Below are 16,082 nucleotides of genomic sequence, written 5' to 3' on the forward strand. Positions count from 1 at the left end.
ATTTAAAAAAATATTTTAGCCACGTATTTAGAAGCATTGTGGAAGGTCCAGAGTCGCAGGTTAAACACCCCTGATGTGTGCTTGTAAACCAAAATTTACTGCATTTTCTTTATAAAGCCACAGGCCTTCTTTTAAAGGAAAGAGACATTTTGCAGGTAACAATGCGTTTAATCGCAGCATGTCACGCGATTAATCGCGATTAAAAATTTTAATAGTTGCCCAGCACTAGTTTTAACCTGTTTTATTTATTTAGTTGTTTCTTAATACTTTGATTCATTTTTATTAATTGTAAATCTTAAAAAAAAAGGAGAAGAATCAAGGCTCCAATAAACCTCCACCCTCAGTCCAGTTTTACTTTCGTGCACAGGTCTCTAAGAAAAAAGCTGCGTTTAGTTTTCAGACGGTGGTCAGTGTTTGCTCGTCGAGTGACATGCACCATTATCTCCTCACATTTTTCACCCACAAACACTCTCATGCTCATCAGGAACTGTGTCATGTACTTACCAACGGTTACAGTCATGCTTTATAGACTTGTTATTCATGTTTTCTTCAGTGCGTCTTCCTGTAGTGCTCCTTATGATTGTCTGCTGGGTTTTCCAAAGATGACCATCCAAACATTAGACTAGCTGTTAGACCAGGGCAGTCAAATTCAAATACCCAGCAGGCCAAAAAGAACAAACTGGGGCCGAACTGGTTCAATGTTTTTTAAAAACTTATTAAAATGACCTTATAGCACATATTAAACCTGGAACTAACAGAGCCTTTTGATAACTGCCTATAAATCTAACAATAACCTTTCTACCTGCTGAGCCTTAGTCTCCTGTCCAGATGCTTGTATCTGTCCTGGTGTTTCTTGCTGTATTCTTTCATTCCAGCCTCACCGTCTCCACACAGACACTCAGCTTTACATCTGCAGACATAATCTCTGCTTTCTACGTCCACCTTTCCTGTAGCCCAATTTACGGGAGAGGGGTCATTGACGAAGGTGAGCAGCTCTGTCAGGCTGCTAGAGAACGAATGAGGTACGCACTGGTGGGCCGTGATTGACACACCAACACGCTGCAGTGCATTGTGGGACTTAGTGTTATGGTGGTGCATGCTCTCAATTAGTGGACCAGCTATAATAATGATTAGAAATGATCATGCAGACCAAAGATCATTCATTGAGTTTGACACATATGTGTTAGACCAACTGGTAAAAGTTTCACTGTCCACTTCTGAACTGGCCTGAATCATAGTTTAAAAACAGGAATTATTTCAAACCAGTTGGTAACTTTAGATCTACATGTGGGATTCCCCAAGGCTACATGTTGGGCCCCCTGCATCTACATGTTTCATCTAGCTTAGATCATGCACACAAAGCAAATATCTGATCTCACCAGAGGACTCTGGTCTCAGACAAAACTTCAGTTCGTGTCACAATGGATCTAAAATTCAATGATTATTGTCCCTCTTCAGATCAGTCCTGAAATCTTGGTGTCATTTTGGTCTCTGAGCTAAATTTTAACATCCATATTAAAGCAGAAACCAGATCAGCCTTTTACAACCTGAATAACTGATCTTGAACAAGGGGCTGATGGCTCGGCATGATTAAGAAAACTTCCTTTGTTTTCAGTAATCTTGACTATGTAATGGAGTTTTTACAGGTTTCTCTAAACATCAGTCAGAAAACTGCAACTAATCCAGATGCTGCTGCTGGTGTCCTGACAAAGACCAGAAAAGGTCCAGAATATAGATCTGATCCACTGACGACATATGAGCCACTGACCTTCAAGGATCACCATCTTTCAGTCCTGAGAGCTCTGACTAAACATTTAGTTTATCTGCTCCTGGTATATGGAACAAACTACCTTAAACCCCTCCATTTATTTAATGAGGGAGTTTTATGATGATGAAGTGGTCTGATTCACGCCTCACTAGCTTGATGTTTTAACAACAAACACGTTTCTTCTTTTTTAAATGACAAGATTTCTTTTAATCACAGCTATGTTTCAACATACATGGAACTACAAGAAGAAAAAGAAGCAGAATGAATGACTGATGAGAATGAAAGAGACCGGGTCGCAGACAGGACTCATGCTTAGTGCTGGTGCAGATCAGCGTCCAGCTTTAGCTGCTAGCTGCTGCAGCTTCTCAGGGAGGGTGATGGTTGCAAAATGGACCCTGTCCTTCCTCAGTTTCTGTTTCACGGTCTGAGTCGAGCCCAGCTCCATGTACTCCTGCTTCTGCCGGTCATACTGAGGCCAGCTGACCAGTCCAGGCCCGTTGGGAGAGCTGGGAAGGCATGCAATCATGTCAGGTACAAACAAGCCACCATGTGCAGCATGACAAGGCAGAGCTGGGCTAAAGCACGATGAATACACCTCTAAATAATTCATTTTTGTTTGAAGCTTTAATGAAGTGATTGTCTTCAGTTCTAACTCACCCAGTACGGACAAAATTGGCCCAGTAGGACATCATGGTCCTGCAGAGTCGTTCATCTTCTGCAGTGATGTTGCCTGAAAAGCAGACAGAAAGAGTTTAACTGCAACCTCCAAGAACCTAGACAGAGTCGTGGAAGCATCAGTTCACTTGTACAGTCGATTCTAGCTGATTACCTGTGATTTTTACATCTCCGCTGAAGAAACATCCACCAAACATGAAGCCAACATCGTCGGCATGGTCTGCCTTCACGAAGCTGGGTCTGTTGTGTTTATGGATCTCTGCAGCGTACGCAAACTCATACATGTAGACTGGAGCTCCCACATCTGGAAGCAGGAAGAACAGTCAGGAAGTGAATCCTTCAGCTGGGGTGAAGGTGCAGATGTTCAGACCAGGTTGGAGCGAACCTGTGTGGTATCCGGCTACTTTGACCACAGACAGCGTCATCAGCAGGTCTCCCATTATTTCGGTGAAGGCGTCTCTGATCTCCTCTGGAGTTGAAGCATTTTTCAGGTATTCGTCTGCGATGAAACTATTGGCTGCAGAGATCTGGAATCACATCAGCAGGACACAGTCACACACATGAAACACTTTAATTCAGCATGAAAAACCACTTCTTAATCTTTTCCTTTCATCTAGTCATCCATTTTTATTGTGGCCCCAGTAGAAGATAACCAACATGTCAGAGGATGATCCTCCAGGTGTTTCTGGCTTGTTCCAGTTACATTTCCAGCCTTTTGTTGCTCCTGATCCAACTTTTTCCAGATGTGTTGCTGCATCAGATTCACTGTCAGCTCATATTTTCCATCACATGGTGAAATGTCTCAGTTTCATCCTCTGACATGGTGGTTCATTTACATTTTACACAGAGAAGCAATGTTTATGCAGTCGGGTTTGTACATTAATGTAAACCTCAAACCAAAATTAGTCAGATAAAGCTGAAGCGTTTTGAATAAAATAAATATAGAATTTTACATGAACTAATTATTTTGCTGAATGAAGCATCTGCAGCCTCACCCCTGCAGGGTTGAAGATGTTCATCACAGCCAGCACTGACTCCCTTTTCATGCCTTTCTCCCAACCAGGGGGGGCGAAGCTCTGCGATCCACAAAAGGAAATAAGCACTTATTCTGACATGAGTAAGAGGAGTCATGGCTTTGCCTCAGAGAACAAGTCTGAATAATTGGTGCAACCTGAGGCAGGATCCATCCAAACTCATGGTTGGTTATTCCCATCATCACCGGAACCTTCAGCACTTTTTTCCTCTGGAGAAGCACCTCGGCTGTGCTGGGGAGGAAGTCACCGTCGACAGCAGCTCCCAGGAAAAGCTTCATCTAATCAGAAGAGAGGAGTTCCACATGAACAGGAGGTAACTGAGGCTGAGCACTGGCTGCCCTCTGGTGGCCACAACTGAAATGTTCCAGCTTTAAAACTAAAACAAGGTCTGAATCTGCTGTTCAGTACTGACGCCTGATACCACAGAGAGAGAGATCAGCAGCATGGATTTCTACTTCTGGTTCATCAGTCTGGACACAGAAAAAGCCAGTAGAACTAAACACATGGTTTGTCTGTCTTCACAGGATTCCTTTACCTTCTTAGTTGCAGTGATTAACTGGTCTTTGGTTTTTCCCCTGAAACACTGGACCAGTTCCTGGGTGCTGGTGTCAGAACATCCAGTGATGTTGGCCACGATCTGAACAGGTGGGAAACATAAGCACACAGTTGCATATTCCGCTGTAGAAAAACCGGATTCTAACGCTTTGCCGTCACAGTGATGAGAAACACGTGTTTTTAAGTTCAGGGAGTTCAGTGGTGCGGCTCTAATATGATGCAAATGAAGTGAATCTGGAGCTCAGGAAGAATCTTTTTACAATATCTGAGCTTTGGTCACCAAACTGTGGTGAGCAGCAGGTGTCAGGCCTCTGGAGGGAAATGGTGACAGACCTTGGCCTGAGTCAGAGGATGGTCGGACGTGTAGGTCCCGAGCGTTGCGACTCCACTTTGAAAAATGGCCCTCTGGAATAATCCTGCTGAATGTGGAGACAACGTCTATGCAAAAGGAAACGCACATTAAGTAAATGACACTCACTCATTGCTCACAGAGAAGCCTCGATTGAAATTAATCGACCCATGCAGGTCTGGGTGTTTCTTTACCAGTATGGATGCACTGATGCCTCCAGCTGATTCTCCAGCAATGGTGACGCTCTGCGGATCTCCTCCGAAGGCCTCGATGTTTTCCTGCACCCACCTTAGAGCTTCCAACTGATCCAGTAAACCCCAGTTCCCCTGGGCATGCTCGTCTCCGGTGCTGCAGAACAGAAAGGTCAGCGCACCTGCTCTGGGTGTTTGGAGAACGGATCAGATGAAATCCTTACCTCAGGAATCCCAGAATGCCCAGGCGATACTGGATAATCACCATCACGATGTTCTCATACGCAGCTAACGGGGCACCGTCATATTGGGAAGCTGCCCCCATCATCAGCCCTCCTCCGTGGATCCACACCATCACCTGACACACAACACAAGAGGTTCCACCTGTCTGCAGACCCCATCCTAATCTGCTCCATGTTTATATCCACACACGTGAAGCATCTCTGTTACAGCCTCATCACGTGTTGGACAGGAAGTTGTACAGCAGGATGTAATGAAGGCTGCTAACTTTCATCTGGAAATGTTGCCGCTGTTTGTCTCTGCTGCCACTTTCCTGTGATCTGTGTGGTCCCACTGATCTCAGAATCCCCACCATTCCCAGCATTCCTGCTGATCCCAGCATCCCCACTGTTCCCAGCATTCCCACTAATCCCAGCATCTCCGCTGATCCCAGCATCCCCACTGTTCCCAGCATTCCCACTGATCCCAGCATTCCCGTTAATCCCAGCATCCCCACTGTTCCCAGCATTTCCATTAATCCCAGGATCCCCACTGATCCCAGCATTCCCGCTGATCTCAGCATCCCCATTAATCTCAGTATCCCCACTGATCCCAACATTCCTGCTAATTCCAGCATCCCCACTGTTCCCAGCTTTCCTGCTAATTCCAGCATTCCCGCTGATCCCAGCATCCCACTGATCCCAGCATTCCCACTGATCCCAGCATCCCCACTGATCCCAGGATCCCCACTGATCCCAGCATTCCCGCTGATCTCAGCATCCCCATTAATCTCAGTATCCCCACTGATCCCAACATTCCTGCTAATTCCAGCATCCCCACTGTTCCCAGCTTTCCTGCTAATTCCAGCATTCCCGCTGATCCCAGCATCCCACTGATCCCAGCATTCCCACAGATCCCAGCATCCCACTGATCCCAGCATTCCCACTGATCCCAGCATCCCACTGATCCCAGCATTCCACCCGGTGAAACTCACCGGTAGTTTGTCTCCTCTCACTGCTTCAGCTGGAGCGTACACGTTTAGATACAGACAGTCCTCAGAAATCTCAGGGAGGACGAAGTTGATGGACATGTCCCTGGAGACATTCACGATAACTTCCGGATCCTGGATGCACCTGAAAGCGAAGACGGAAGAGGAGGACAATGATTCCGTAACATCCAGAGTGAAACTTCATCATGTGTGAGCGGGTCTTACATGGGTGGTTGGTGTGTGCAGTCTCTCTCAGCCTCCCAGGATTCCACACTCTGGGGGGCAGCCAGACGGAGGGGCCCCACTGGGGGTCGGGCGAAGGGGATTCCCAGGTATTGCTTCACCCGGTTTTCTGTCCCTTTCACGCTCACATACTCTCCTCTGATTGGACCATTTTTCAGAGAGACCAGGAGGTCGCTGCTTCCTGCAGAGAACACGGCAGGGCTCGGTGTTAACAGGTCAAACCGCTGTTTTTCTCATGGTTTACCAGCTCATGTACTCACCGGAGTTACACTGAAACACGTGTTTGTTCTGTAAAGCAAACAGTAACAAAGATTTTCCAGTCACTGTTTATTCCTGAGGCTCCTGAACGCACCAGCTACTGTAGGTATGGTTTAATTTCTCCATAGCTGTATTTTCAGTGGTCGCAGCCAGGTGTGCTAAATGTGGATATTTTTTATGCCTGTGTTCCTGGACTTACTGTTTCATGCCTGTGGCACTCAAGCGAGTTTTCCACAGAGGGAACTTGTTATCAGGATCGATGCTGGTTTTGTTTGAAGTGTGGGGCCTGCTGATGTCACCGTTATGTCATGTTCTGGCTGTTCAGGCTTTGCAGCTGACCCTTCACTAAACTTTCTGATGTCGATATGTCAGGTACGAGCACATCTGAAGGGAAATTTCACAGATGGAGGTTGTAAAGGAGCAGAGGGCATTTGTTCGATCATATAGCAGCCGGGAGCAGCCAAGCCAGAATTAATTATGTCAAGATCAGGAGTAAATAATCTTATTTATGTCTCCAGATTACAAAACTTTCTTTCATACCTAATGTATCATATCTGATTCATACAGATTCTGAGACCTTTCACATCACATTTTCACAAATTAAAAAACAAAAAGAGTTTTCAGCCAGTTTTTCCTGGGTTAGGCATTTAAGGGTTAATTTATGTCACTATTTTGAGAGATTTGTCCTTTGTCTTCATAAGATAATCACCTACTGTGACTTGTTATCACAAGATCCCAAGCTTTGTTTTCTCGAGATCGTGATCAAGGTGACCTGGAAAGTGTCGGCTCCAAATTTTATTGTGTCTATAATAGCAAGATAAAGCAATCTGTTATCTTCTCTAACAAGGAAAGACCTTTTGTTTCATCATAGGTTTACAAATAATAAACCAGTCATCTCAGCAAAAAAATCCTTTTCATCTTGTTGAGAAAATTATGTAAATTTTTACAGCAATCAATAGCGAGTAGTAATTCATTTCAATGAGGAAGCGCCCTCTAGTGGTTGGCAAGGTGAAGTTTCAAATTAGCATTGATGACGACAGACAGTTGACATCAATGCATTAAAGCACTGAGATTAATCCATGGAATTAACGTGTTTAAAATTTCAACACATAAACAACATAGTTATGACTCATGTCATATTAAAAATCTGAGCATGACATTATCTCAACGAGAAAAGCTGATTCTGAGCATGTAGGTGCATTGGTACAGCGGTGAACCCAATCCTCCAAAAACACTTTGTCCTCCTTATTCTGGAGATTTTGACAGTTTCCAGCCTGACATGTAGAGGATGCTGCAGGATGATCCATCCGATATCACTTTAACCACTCAGTTGTCCATGTCTGATATCTTGGTCAACACAGCTTACCAGCAGGGGGCGGTAATGCACCAAATCACTGCATGCCCACTGCTAAGAAAAAGAAGAAGTCGTTGCATTTACATAATAGTTGCATTCAAGTTATGTTCCAATTCAGGGTCTACGCCAAGTCAAGGTTCGTTAGCCACATATGTCATTGTGGTGCGCCATGTGGAGGGCACCTCCAAATCCAGCCTACAAACCCGCACTTTGTTTGGCCTGTAGCGCAGGCTACTGCTGGTGCATCCTTTGCAGCCTCTTTTCTCCCAGAAATCCTTTCACACAAGATGACAGCAAAATAGCAACAAAGTACGTGTTTTAGGGTATTTTTTGTTTCTTTTTAAACTACACTTTAGTAGAAACGTGACAAAACCAAGTACATTAAAAACATGTTTGTTAAATGGTGGCATTAAAATTATTTAATATTTGATATTTGTGGATTTTTAAGGGGTTAATGAAAAGTCTACCGGCTGGAAAACAACAGAGCCTCAGAAAGCGTTTCTTTTACATAATTACCTTGTCGGTGTTAACGTTCACTGAAGTGTCCTGATATGCAAACAGTCTTTTCAGACGTTGAACTGATTCAACGTCCTAAGTTGCTGCTGTGGAAAATACTTCTTGGCGAGGTAGGCTGTCCCATTTCACAAACGTTAAATAGACTTCGAAGTGTGCAGACCCTGAACTGGTACACAGCTCTTTACCGTCGGACTTCATGGTCAGACAGAATTTCATAATGTTGGGGCAGACTATAAAAGCAGCGTAGCCAAGTTGGATAAGTTTGTTGCCGTGACGACTGCAAAGATGGAAGATCTTGCGGTATATGCCTTTGTCAATGCAGATGTGATTGATGCCAAGCAGATTCCCATTTTTCTTCAGGACGATGTAATGGTGCAACAAGGCTGGAATTCCTTTAGTAATGGTTCAATGATTAGGTGTGTGTTTAGTAGCCTTCGTAGCTGCTGACCATCGTGGGCAAATGATGGACTAGTCTAGGTCTCTGATCCGAAGTGGGCATGTCAGGGCCCAGACCCTATGAGCTGGAGAAAGTCCTCCACTAAACATCCAGGAAATGTGAGCAAGCTAAACCAGTTCTGTCTGGAAGAACAGGCTGGAAGTTCTGATCCAGTTCCCGCTGGAACAAGGATTCCCTGGTTCAGATCTGATCCAGTTCCCGCTGGAACAAGGAGGTTTTCCTGGTCCAGATCTGATCCAGTTCTCGCTGAAACAAGGAGGTTTTCCTGGTCCAATTCTGATCCAGTTCCCGCTGAAACTAGGAGGTTATCCTGGTCCAGATCTGATGCAGTTCCCGCTGAAACAAGAATGTTTTCCTGGTCCAGATCTGATCCAGTTCCCGCTGGAACAAGGAGGTTTTCCTGGTCCAGATCTGATCCAGTTCCCACTGAAACAAGGAGGTTTTCCTGGTCCAGATCTGATCCAGTTCCCACTGAAACTAGGAGGTTATCCTGGTCCAGATCTGATGCAGTTCCCGCTGAAACAAGAATGTTTTCCTGGTCCAGATCTGATCCAGTTCCCGCTGGAACAAGGAGGTTTTCCTGGTCCAGATCTGATCCAGTTCCCACTGAAACAAGGAGGTTTTCCTGGTCCAGATCTGATCCAGTTCCCGCTGGAACAAGGAGGTTTTCCTGGTCCAGATCTGATCCAGTTCCCACAGGAACAAGGAGGTTTTTCTGGCCCAGATCTGATCCAGTTCCAGCTGGAACAAGAGGCTGTCCTGGTCCAGATCTGATCAAGTTTCCACTGGAACAAGGAGGTTTTCCTGGTCCAGATCTCATCCAGTTCCTGATGGAACAAGAAGGTATTCCTGGTCCTTGTAGCTCCGGGTGCTTGTTCAAAGTACTGACAGCATTGCTGCTGCTAACTGCATGAACTGGTACTGGATCACTAGCACCGTCTTGCAGATAGAATGTTATTTACCTGTTCAGGCGCAACATGAAGGTCAGCAATCTGGTAAATGTTCATCCTCACATATACTAAACTTTAATTCCAACAGCCTGACAACAACAAGCCAGGTTTAGGAATTCAGAGCCAATAAAAGAAATGGGAACATTTGGATGGGTAGAAATAAATGTAGGCTACAACCTGACCATTCAGGACTGACCCTGGACAGGATCTGATGGATCCAGATCTGCGTTGTGGGTTCCCACTTCATTTCTTTCACTTCTGCTCCTTCTTATAGTTTTTTTATGTGTTGAAGGCCTGAAAGACAGCTAGAAACGCAACATATTATTATTATTTTTATTATTCAGGGTTAGGGTAGCCGTGGATGACTTGAGGAAAGGCAGGAACACACCAGTAAGTCCTGGTTTTGTGGGTCTTTGAATGAAACAAATCCAGATAATAGAGGATTTTTAAATTATTGCATGTGTTACGTTGACATGAGTTCCAGTTCTGCTTCATATTTATCTTGGTGTAATAACTCGGAGGCTGCGATGCATGCTGTGTTGCTCTGCTGAAGTATTCAAACATCAGCCAGTCCAGGTTTAGTAAAGATGAGCCTGACTGCAACATGAAAGCCTGTTAGAAACCATGTTGTGGCCTGTTAATAACACAGAAACAGATTTATTACTGGGAGCATTACATGGAAGTCCTGTCAGAAAACCGGAGGTTGAACCAATGGAGGAGGGTCCACATGCTGCAGCTTGTAGCCCTGGCTGCACCCCAACTGCAGTCGGTAGCTCCCGCCATGTTTGATGTATGTTCACATTTTTGGGTGCAGCCCAGGCACAGTCTGAAGCCGGACAGAGTTTCTAACCGACAGCAGAACTGCAGGACCCCAGTCCCTGGTTCCAGACGGGTTGCTGATAGAGCCCAGGTCCAACCAGCCTGGTGGCTGAGTGAGCAAAGCGAGATGAAAGAACCTAAAATCCTGAAGTATGCATTTGTTGAGGCTGCAGTTTCAGGTGTAACACCTGGCTAGGTGTTTACATGCGATTAATCAGATTAAACATTTTAATACTTTGACAGCCCTAAAATAAATATGTCTTTAACCTGATCTGGTTCCTTTAATCCCAGCAACCTGCTCAAGCTTTACCTGCCAGGGTTTTCTGACATCTAGACCACATTAGTCCAGGTCCTGATCAAAAACCACATCTCTAGACTCTTCAAATCTGGATTGAAAGATTAAAGGTAAAACGGAAGATAAATCCATGGAGACATGGGCCACAATAAATGATGACTGTGCAACAAAGTGTTTCTTTGTTCAGACTGTGAAGCATGAAATGGGAAAGTTGCCAGACAGAAATTCAAACTGAAAAAAATGAAAATGGAGTTTTCTTTTCATTTCTTTAAATCAAAGTGGTTGACAGTTTTGATTAGGCATGGGGTGACCTTCCCTCAGATCATTATGTTGGAGATAAGTTGGGCCTGAGCAGAACTTCCTCCTACCAGGAAGGAAAACAAGAACCGGAGGCCAAGTTCAGCGTCGTCGTCATGGATACATTAATGTCAGGATGTGAAATCGAGTAGTTCTAAGATGTGAAGAACTTTCCTGAAGCTACCTCCCAGGAGGTTCAGGGTGGTGGTCTACTGGAGGAAGCTGGACTGCTCACATGTCCAGGCAACTCCAAGCGTCTCCTTACGAGATGTTTCAACCAGTTAACAGAATATTCCCAAACTTTTCTCCAGTCAGTCTAGACCTGAACATCTTCATAGATCGTCACTGACAAACTGAAGTATAGGGAAAATGTGGATGTTCAGAAGCAAAGCATGACATAACCAACGTTGACCTGATCAGCTGCCTCCTGACTGGAGTCCAGCTGGCAGGAGCTGCAGTCACGCAAACTTTCCACCCTCATGTTTTCCATCTTTGCTGTCACTCTGCCAACAATCAGTATTAAAAACAGCCAAACAGCCCAGCTTAAATCATTTTATTTATTTTTCTACCAGATGACCTGTTCTAATGTTAGCTGGCTTTATGCATAATATGCTAACTCCTGTCACTGTTTTAACTGTCAGGTTTTTACACTTTATTGTTGTATTAGACAATTTATAGTCTTTACCTTTATAAATCTGATCTCAGCAGTGGACTGTGCATTCAGGAATGTGGAAAAGCAAACATGAAGCTGTAAAATGAGTTTAGGCCAGAGGAGACGATGCGAGCAGCTTCCAAACCCTTGCTAGAAGTCTGACTCTGTCCTATCTGCATCAACATCCTGCACTAAGCGGTCAGAAGAAGGCTTTTCCTACCTGCTGGGGAACGGCTTTTCACTGCCAGCGCAGGCAGCAGACAAACAATGAGCAGCAGTGTTCTCATCCTGACCGGCTCCAACAAAACACAGAGAATTACAGTAAACTTGCAGAGAAAAAAGCCTCTGTCCTCCACCCCCCTCCTGGCCGGGCCTCCCTTCACCTCCCCTCCCTTACAAACACACAACATGCACACACAGCCTTTCCCTTCCACAAACACACACCAGCAAACACACATCACAGAAGAACACTGTATATACGGCCACCACTATAGACTCCATTGATTTAACCTGCATGCAGGACTCTGACCGCTGGGTCAAAATAACTAAATCCTGCTCTTTGAACGGCTCCATGCTGCCACTTCTAGGAAAAGCTGCTGGGCTCAGAGCTGATCCAACAGCATTGATTAGAAGGGAAAACAAATGCAAACAGTAAACAGAAACTCAGCAGGCCACATTCTGCTGGAAGCTGAACCAGGCCAGGTTGGTACTCCCAAAGTGGGGCAACAAAGTATCCCCCCCACCATTACACCAGCAACAGCCTGAAGTGTTGATCCAAGGCAGGATGGATCCATGTTTTCATGATGTTTCCACCAGGTTCTGAGCCTAGCATCTGAATGTGGAGCTGAAGTGGAGACTCATCAGACCAGCAATTCTATTGTCCAGTGTTGGTGAGTCTGTGTAAATTGTAGCCTCAGTTTCCTGTTCTTAGCTGACAGGAGGCACCTGGTGTGGTTTTCTGCTGCATTCTGGTCCAGACAACTGCTGCTCGCTGGATATTTTCAGACCATTCTCTGGAAACCCTGGAGATGGTTGTGGGTGAAAATCCCAGTAAATACTCAGACCAACAACCATGCCAAGTTCAAAGTCTCCCCGTTCTTCCCCATTCTGATGCTCAGGTTGAACTTCAGGAAGTCGTCTCCACCATGTCTACATGACTGCATGCTGCCATGTAATTAGCTGGTTGCACACTGGATTAACCAACACAGGGCTGTGATGGCTACTTCATAGCAGGTGTTTTGGAACCGACAACACGGGTTAAGATGCAGGTTAACAACCTGGAGTTCAGGCTTGATAACAGTATTTGTTAAACATCCTTTCTGGAACACCCCACTGGCAGGTGTTAGATGAAGCCAAGGTGTAAATATATAGAGGTAAGCTAACAGGCAGCAGCTAAAACAAATGAGCAAATTGAACCAGGTATGCTAATGAACAGGAATTGAAGCGAACAAGAGACACAAGGGGAAAACTCTACAAAATAAAACAGGAAACGTGACAGAAACAAGGCAACAGCAAAAAAAACAAAACAAACAAAAAAAAAAAAAAACAACAAAAAAAAAATATTAATCTCATCTTATCTCATCTCATCAACACGTGGTGAGCAAATATTACTCCATAAATATGTTATTTGTGCAGGACTTGAGGAAATATTTGTCAGATACGTACAGGAGCTGTATTTGACAGTGTTTATGTATGCAGATGTGGTAGTGTTTTGTCTACATAGTGCAGGCCTTTAGAGAGTTTGTTCCAAGTATGTCTCAGACATTAATTACACTAAAGAAAAATAAAATTATGATGTCAGCGTTGGAAAAATTGCACATTTCCTGTTTTCTCTCTGTCAGATTTAAAGTGGGGTTAAATATCTTGGATATAACTGATAACCTGATGCACAGAGCTAACTGATACTGATGGTACACCACTGAAAACTTAAATTTTAAAAGCATATTTTAGCAGAAACATCATGTAGAACATAATGATGGAAGGAGGCTCCTGCAGCCACGATGGAGCAACACAAGCTGGACGTGTATTAGGTTGGTGTAAACACCTTTTATGATGTATGTCCAGATTATTGGACTCTACAAACAGCTGAATTAAAGCTCAGCTTTACTTTGAAATAAAATCACCAAACAATAAATCATTGAAGTGAAATAAATAATAGATTCCATTAATAAAATATTTTTTAAATGTCTGACTCATGAAAGTAGCCATATTTGTCAGATCTCAGCTGGAATAACTCAGGGTTTTATTTCTCTAATGCAGGGCTCCTCACGGGGCCACTATCCTGCAGGTTTTAGTTGTTTCCCTGCTCCAACACACCTGATTCAAATTAAATGGATCCAACAACTTCTATTCAGCTTCTTCACAATGACCCATTAATTACAGCCAGGGCTGTCTTCAGATTTTCTTGTGGTTTTCTATATTATCTATATTATCTATATTATTTTAATTTTCCCAGTCTTATTTCTCATTAGTGTAATGTTTATGTTCGTTCTGTGTTCAGGATGAAGCGCAGCCTTGCAGACTGGTTCAGCAGCTGTTATTACTGAGCAATCAGCTCCAATCAGGTCCCTGAGGATCAGATAAAAGCAGCTGCTGCAGCTTGAAGCCAGAATGTGCTAACTTTGAGTTTTCTGTTAGCAGCAGGTCAGCATAAACAACAGCAGAATGAGGTGAGTTGCTTCTAAAAGGTGGCTCTGATCTGTGCTGCCTCCAATGTTCCAGGGAGGAGAAACAACCTAGATCTTTACAGCACTGCTGTCCCTCAGGCTGCTGCATGGTGGTGATGCTGGTGGGATTGGATGATGGACCTTCTGGTCTAGAATGTCTTGTAACCTTCATGATGTGTCCGCAGGGTGTTGTGGATTTCTTTCCTGCTGATTGGAAGCATCACCTGCATTCCTCAATCAGGTAAAGAAGCATAATGGGAACTGACTGGGCTCTGAATGGATGCTTAGTCCTTAATCTGCTTCTCTCAGGCAGCTACCAAGGACCTTACTTCAGCAGCGGTTCTCAGTCTGCTGGACAGTCTGGTCCTGACTCACCAGGATATTCCAGCTTCAGCAGCAGCTTCCAGCCTTCCGGAGGTGCCAGCAGCTTCAGTTCTTGGTCTCCAGACGACCAGTCTGGATCTCCAGGCAGCCATCACCAGTATGCACAGGGGAGCTGGAGCTCCTCATCGGAGGATGGCGACAAGGAGCCCGTCTTCACTCCTGTGTCCTCTGAGGATCAAGTCTTCGCTCACAAATCTCGCTCGCAGTACAGGAAGAGCAATCTGAGGTTCCACCAGTTTGTCTATATCCCAACAGAACCAGTTGCACCCCAGGAGCCAACATTCCCACACCACAAAGGCCAGGTCCACAAAGGCTTCTGAAGCTGTTGTGTGGCTGTCTTCAACCAGTTTGGTCTCTGTAGCTGACTGTGTTGCAGGTCTCTGTGCTGCTGTTTCTGCTTCACCATAATAAAACAGTTTTCACTGGTATGATTTGTCTGCAGTTTTGATGGGTGCAGAGAACTTCTATGAAACTTGACTTTGGTCTAATTACCCTGACAACTTTGGGAAGTGTTCCCTGGTATTCACGGTAACCTAGTTCATTCTGAAGTTGTTCACTTGCTGTTTTTCAGTGTGAACTGCGAGCAGTCTAGGAAGGGTAAAAAGCATTCCAGCTAAATGTTCAATACTGGCAATACCAAGGTCAGACTGAAAATGCAAGAAACGCCAGGTCTCCACCTCGCTCCTGGCCTCAGCATGTTCAAGTTTTCAGTCCAGTAAGGAAAAAGACAACCAGTATAGCTTGGGAAGAGTAGCAGGAGGAGAGAAACATGGCAGCATGACTTGTTAAAGCTGCGTCTGAACAAACCACCAGACATCTGGAATGATGTCCTCCGGACAGACCAAGGTGGACATGTTTAGTCCTTAAACGCTTTCTTATAGCAGCTATCAGCAGGGTGGTAGAGGGTTGATGTGGACACCTTGCAGTTCATGACCTCCTGGATACCAGAGACTAGAGTCTGTGGCTGTGTCCTAATGTGCACCCTACTCCCTATAGAGGGGTCACGCCATTTTGTCGGCGTGTCCGAATGTCCAGAAAGAAAGTAGGGCACTCAAAATTACCCACAATGCATCTTTAAAAGTAGTCAGCATCAATGGTGACTAGATGGGTCAATATAGACCACAATGCATTGCGGACCAAAGCTCAACATGGCGCAAGGAGGTGAAAAAACTGAGCTGCGTGAAATTACCTATAAGTAAACAAAGATTAAAATACAACATAAGGAATAAAAATATTTACATACAACTTTGGATTGGATTTTGAATGACATCTTGACACGGGTTGTGGTTGTCATGGTGACGGTGGTAGGCGACAAAAAAAATAGGAAGCTTTGTGTCCGAATCGCCAAGAGAATGAGTGCACTATGTAGTGTGCTATGTAGTGCAGCCCTATGTAGTGAACGAGGGGTTAGG

The 16,082-nt window shown here is 44.6% G+C and overlaps 2 protein-coding genes across 2 annotated transcripts; both read right to left on the reverse strand.

Annotated features, from left to right (window-relative positions):
• Window positions 1-1,959: 1,959 nt before the first annotated feature.
• Window positions 1,960-11,976, reverse strand: ces3 (carboxylesterase 3). The gene is made up of 13 exons (XM_041996075.1): window positions 11,841-11,976; window positions 6,005-6,203; window positions 5,786-5,924; window positions 4,797-4,930; window positions 4,576-4,729; window positions 4,366-4,470; window positions 4,013-4,114; window positions 3,615-3,755; window positions 3,439-3,519; window positions 2,829-2,970; window positions 2,598-2,747; window positions 2,426-2,498; window positions 1,960-2,274 (listed from the first exon to the last, which is right to left on the reverse strand). Exons 1-13 carry the CDS (start codon window positions 11,905-11,907, stop codon window positions 2,097-2,099), a joined length of 1,665 nt encoding a protein of 554 aa, XP_041852009.1. The 5' UTR covers window positions 11,908-11,976; the 3' UTR covers window positions 1,960-2,096.
• LOC121646979 (macrophage receptor MARCO-like) lies at window positions 4,937-5,772 on the reverse strand. The gene is made up of 2 exons (XM_041996143.1): window positions 5,422-5,772; window positions 4,937-5,223 (listed from the first exon to the last, which is right to left on the reverse strand). Exons 1-2 carry the CDS (start codon window positions 5,747-5,749, stop codon window positions 5,030-5,032), a joined length of 522 nt encoding a protein of 173 aa, XP_041852077.1. The 5' UTR covers window positions 5,750-5,772; the 3' UTR covers window positions 4,937-5,029.
• Window positions 11,977-16,082: the final 4,106 nt, after the last annotated feature.

This window comes from Melanotaenia boesemani, chromosome 10 (assembly GCF_017639745.1).
Source record: "Melanotaenia boesemani isolate fMelBoe1 chromosome 10, fMelBoe1.pri, whole genome shotgun sequence".
NCBI classification, from domain to species: domain Eukaryota; kingdom Metazoa; phylum Chordata; class Actinopteri; order Atheriniformes; family Melanotaeniidae; genus Melanotaenia; species Melanotaenia boesemani.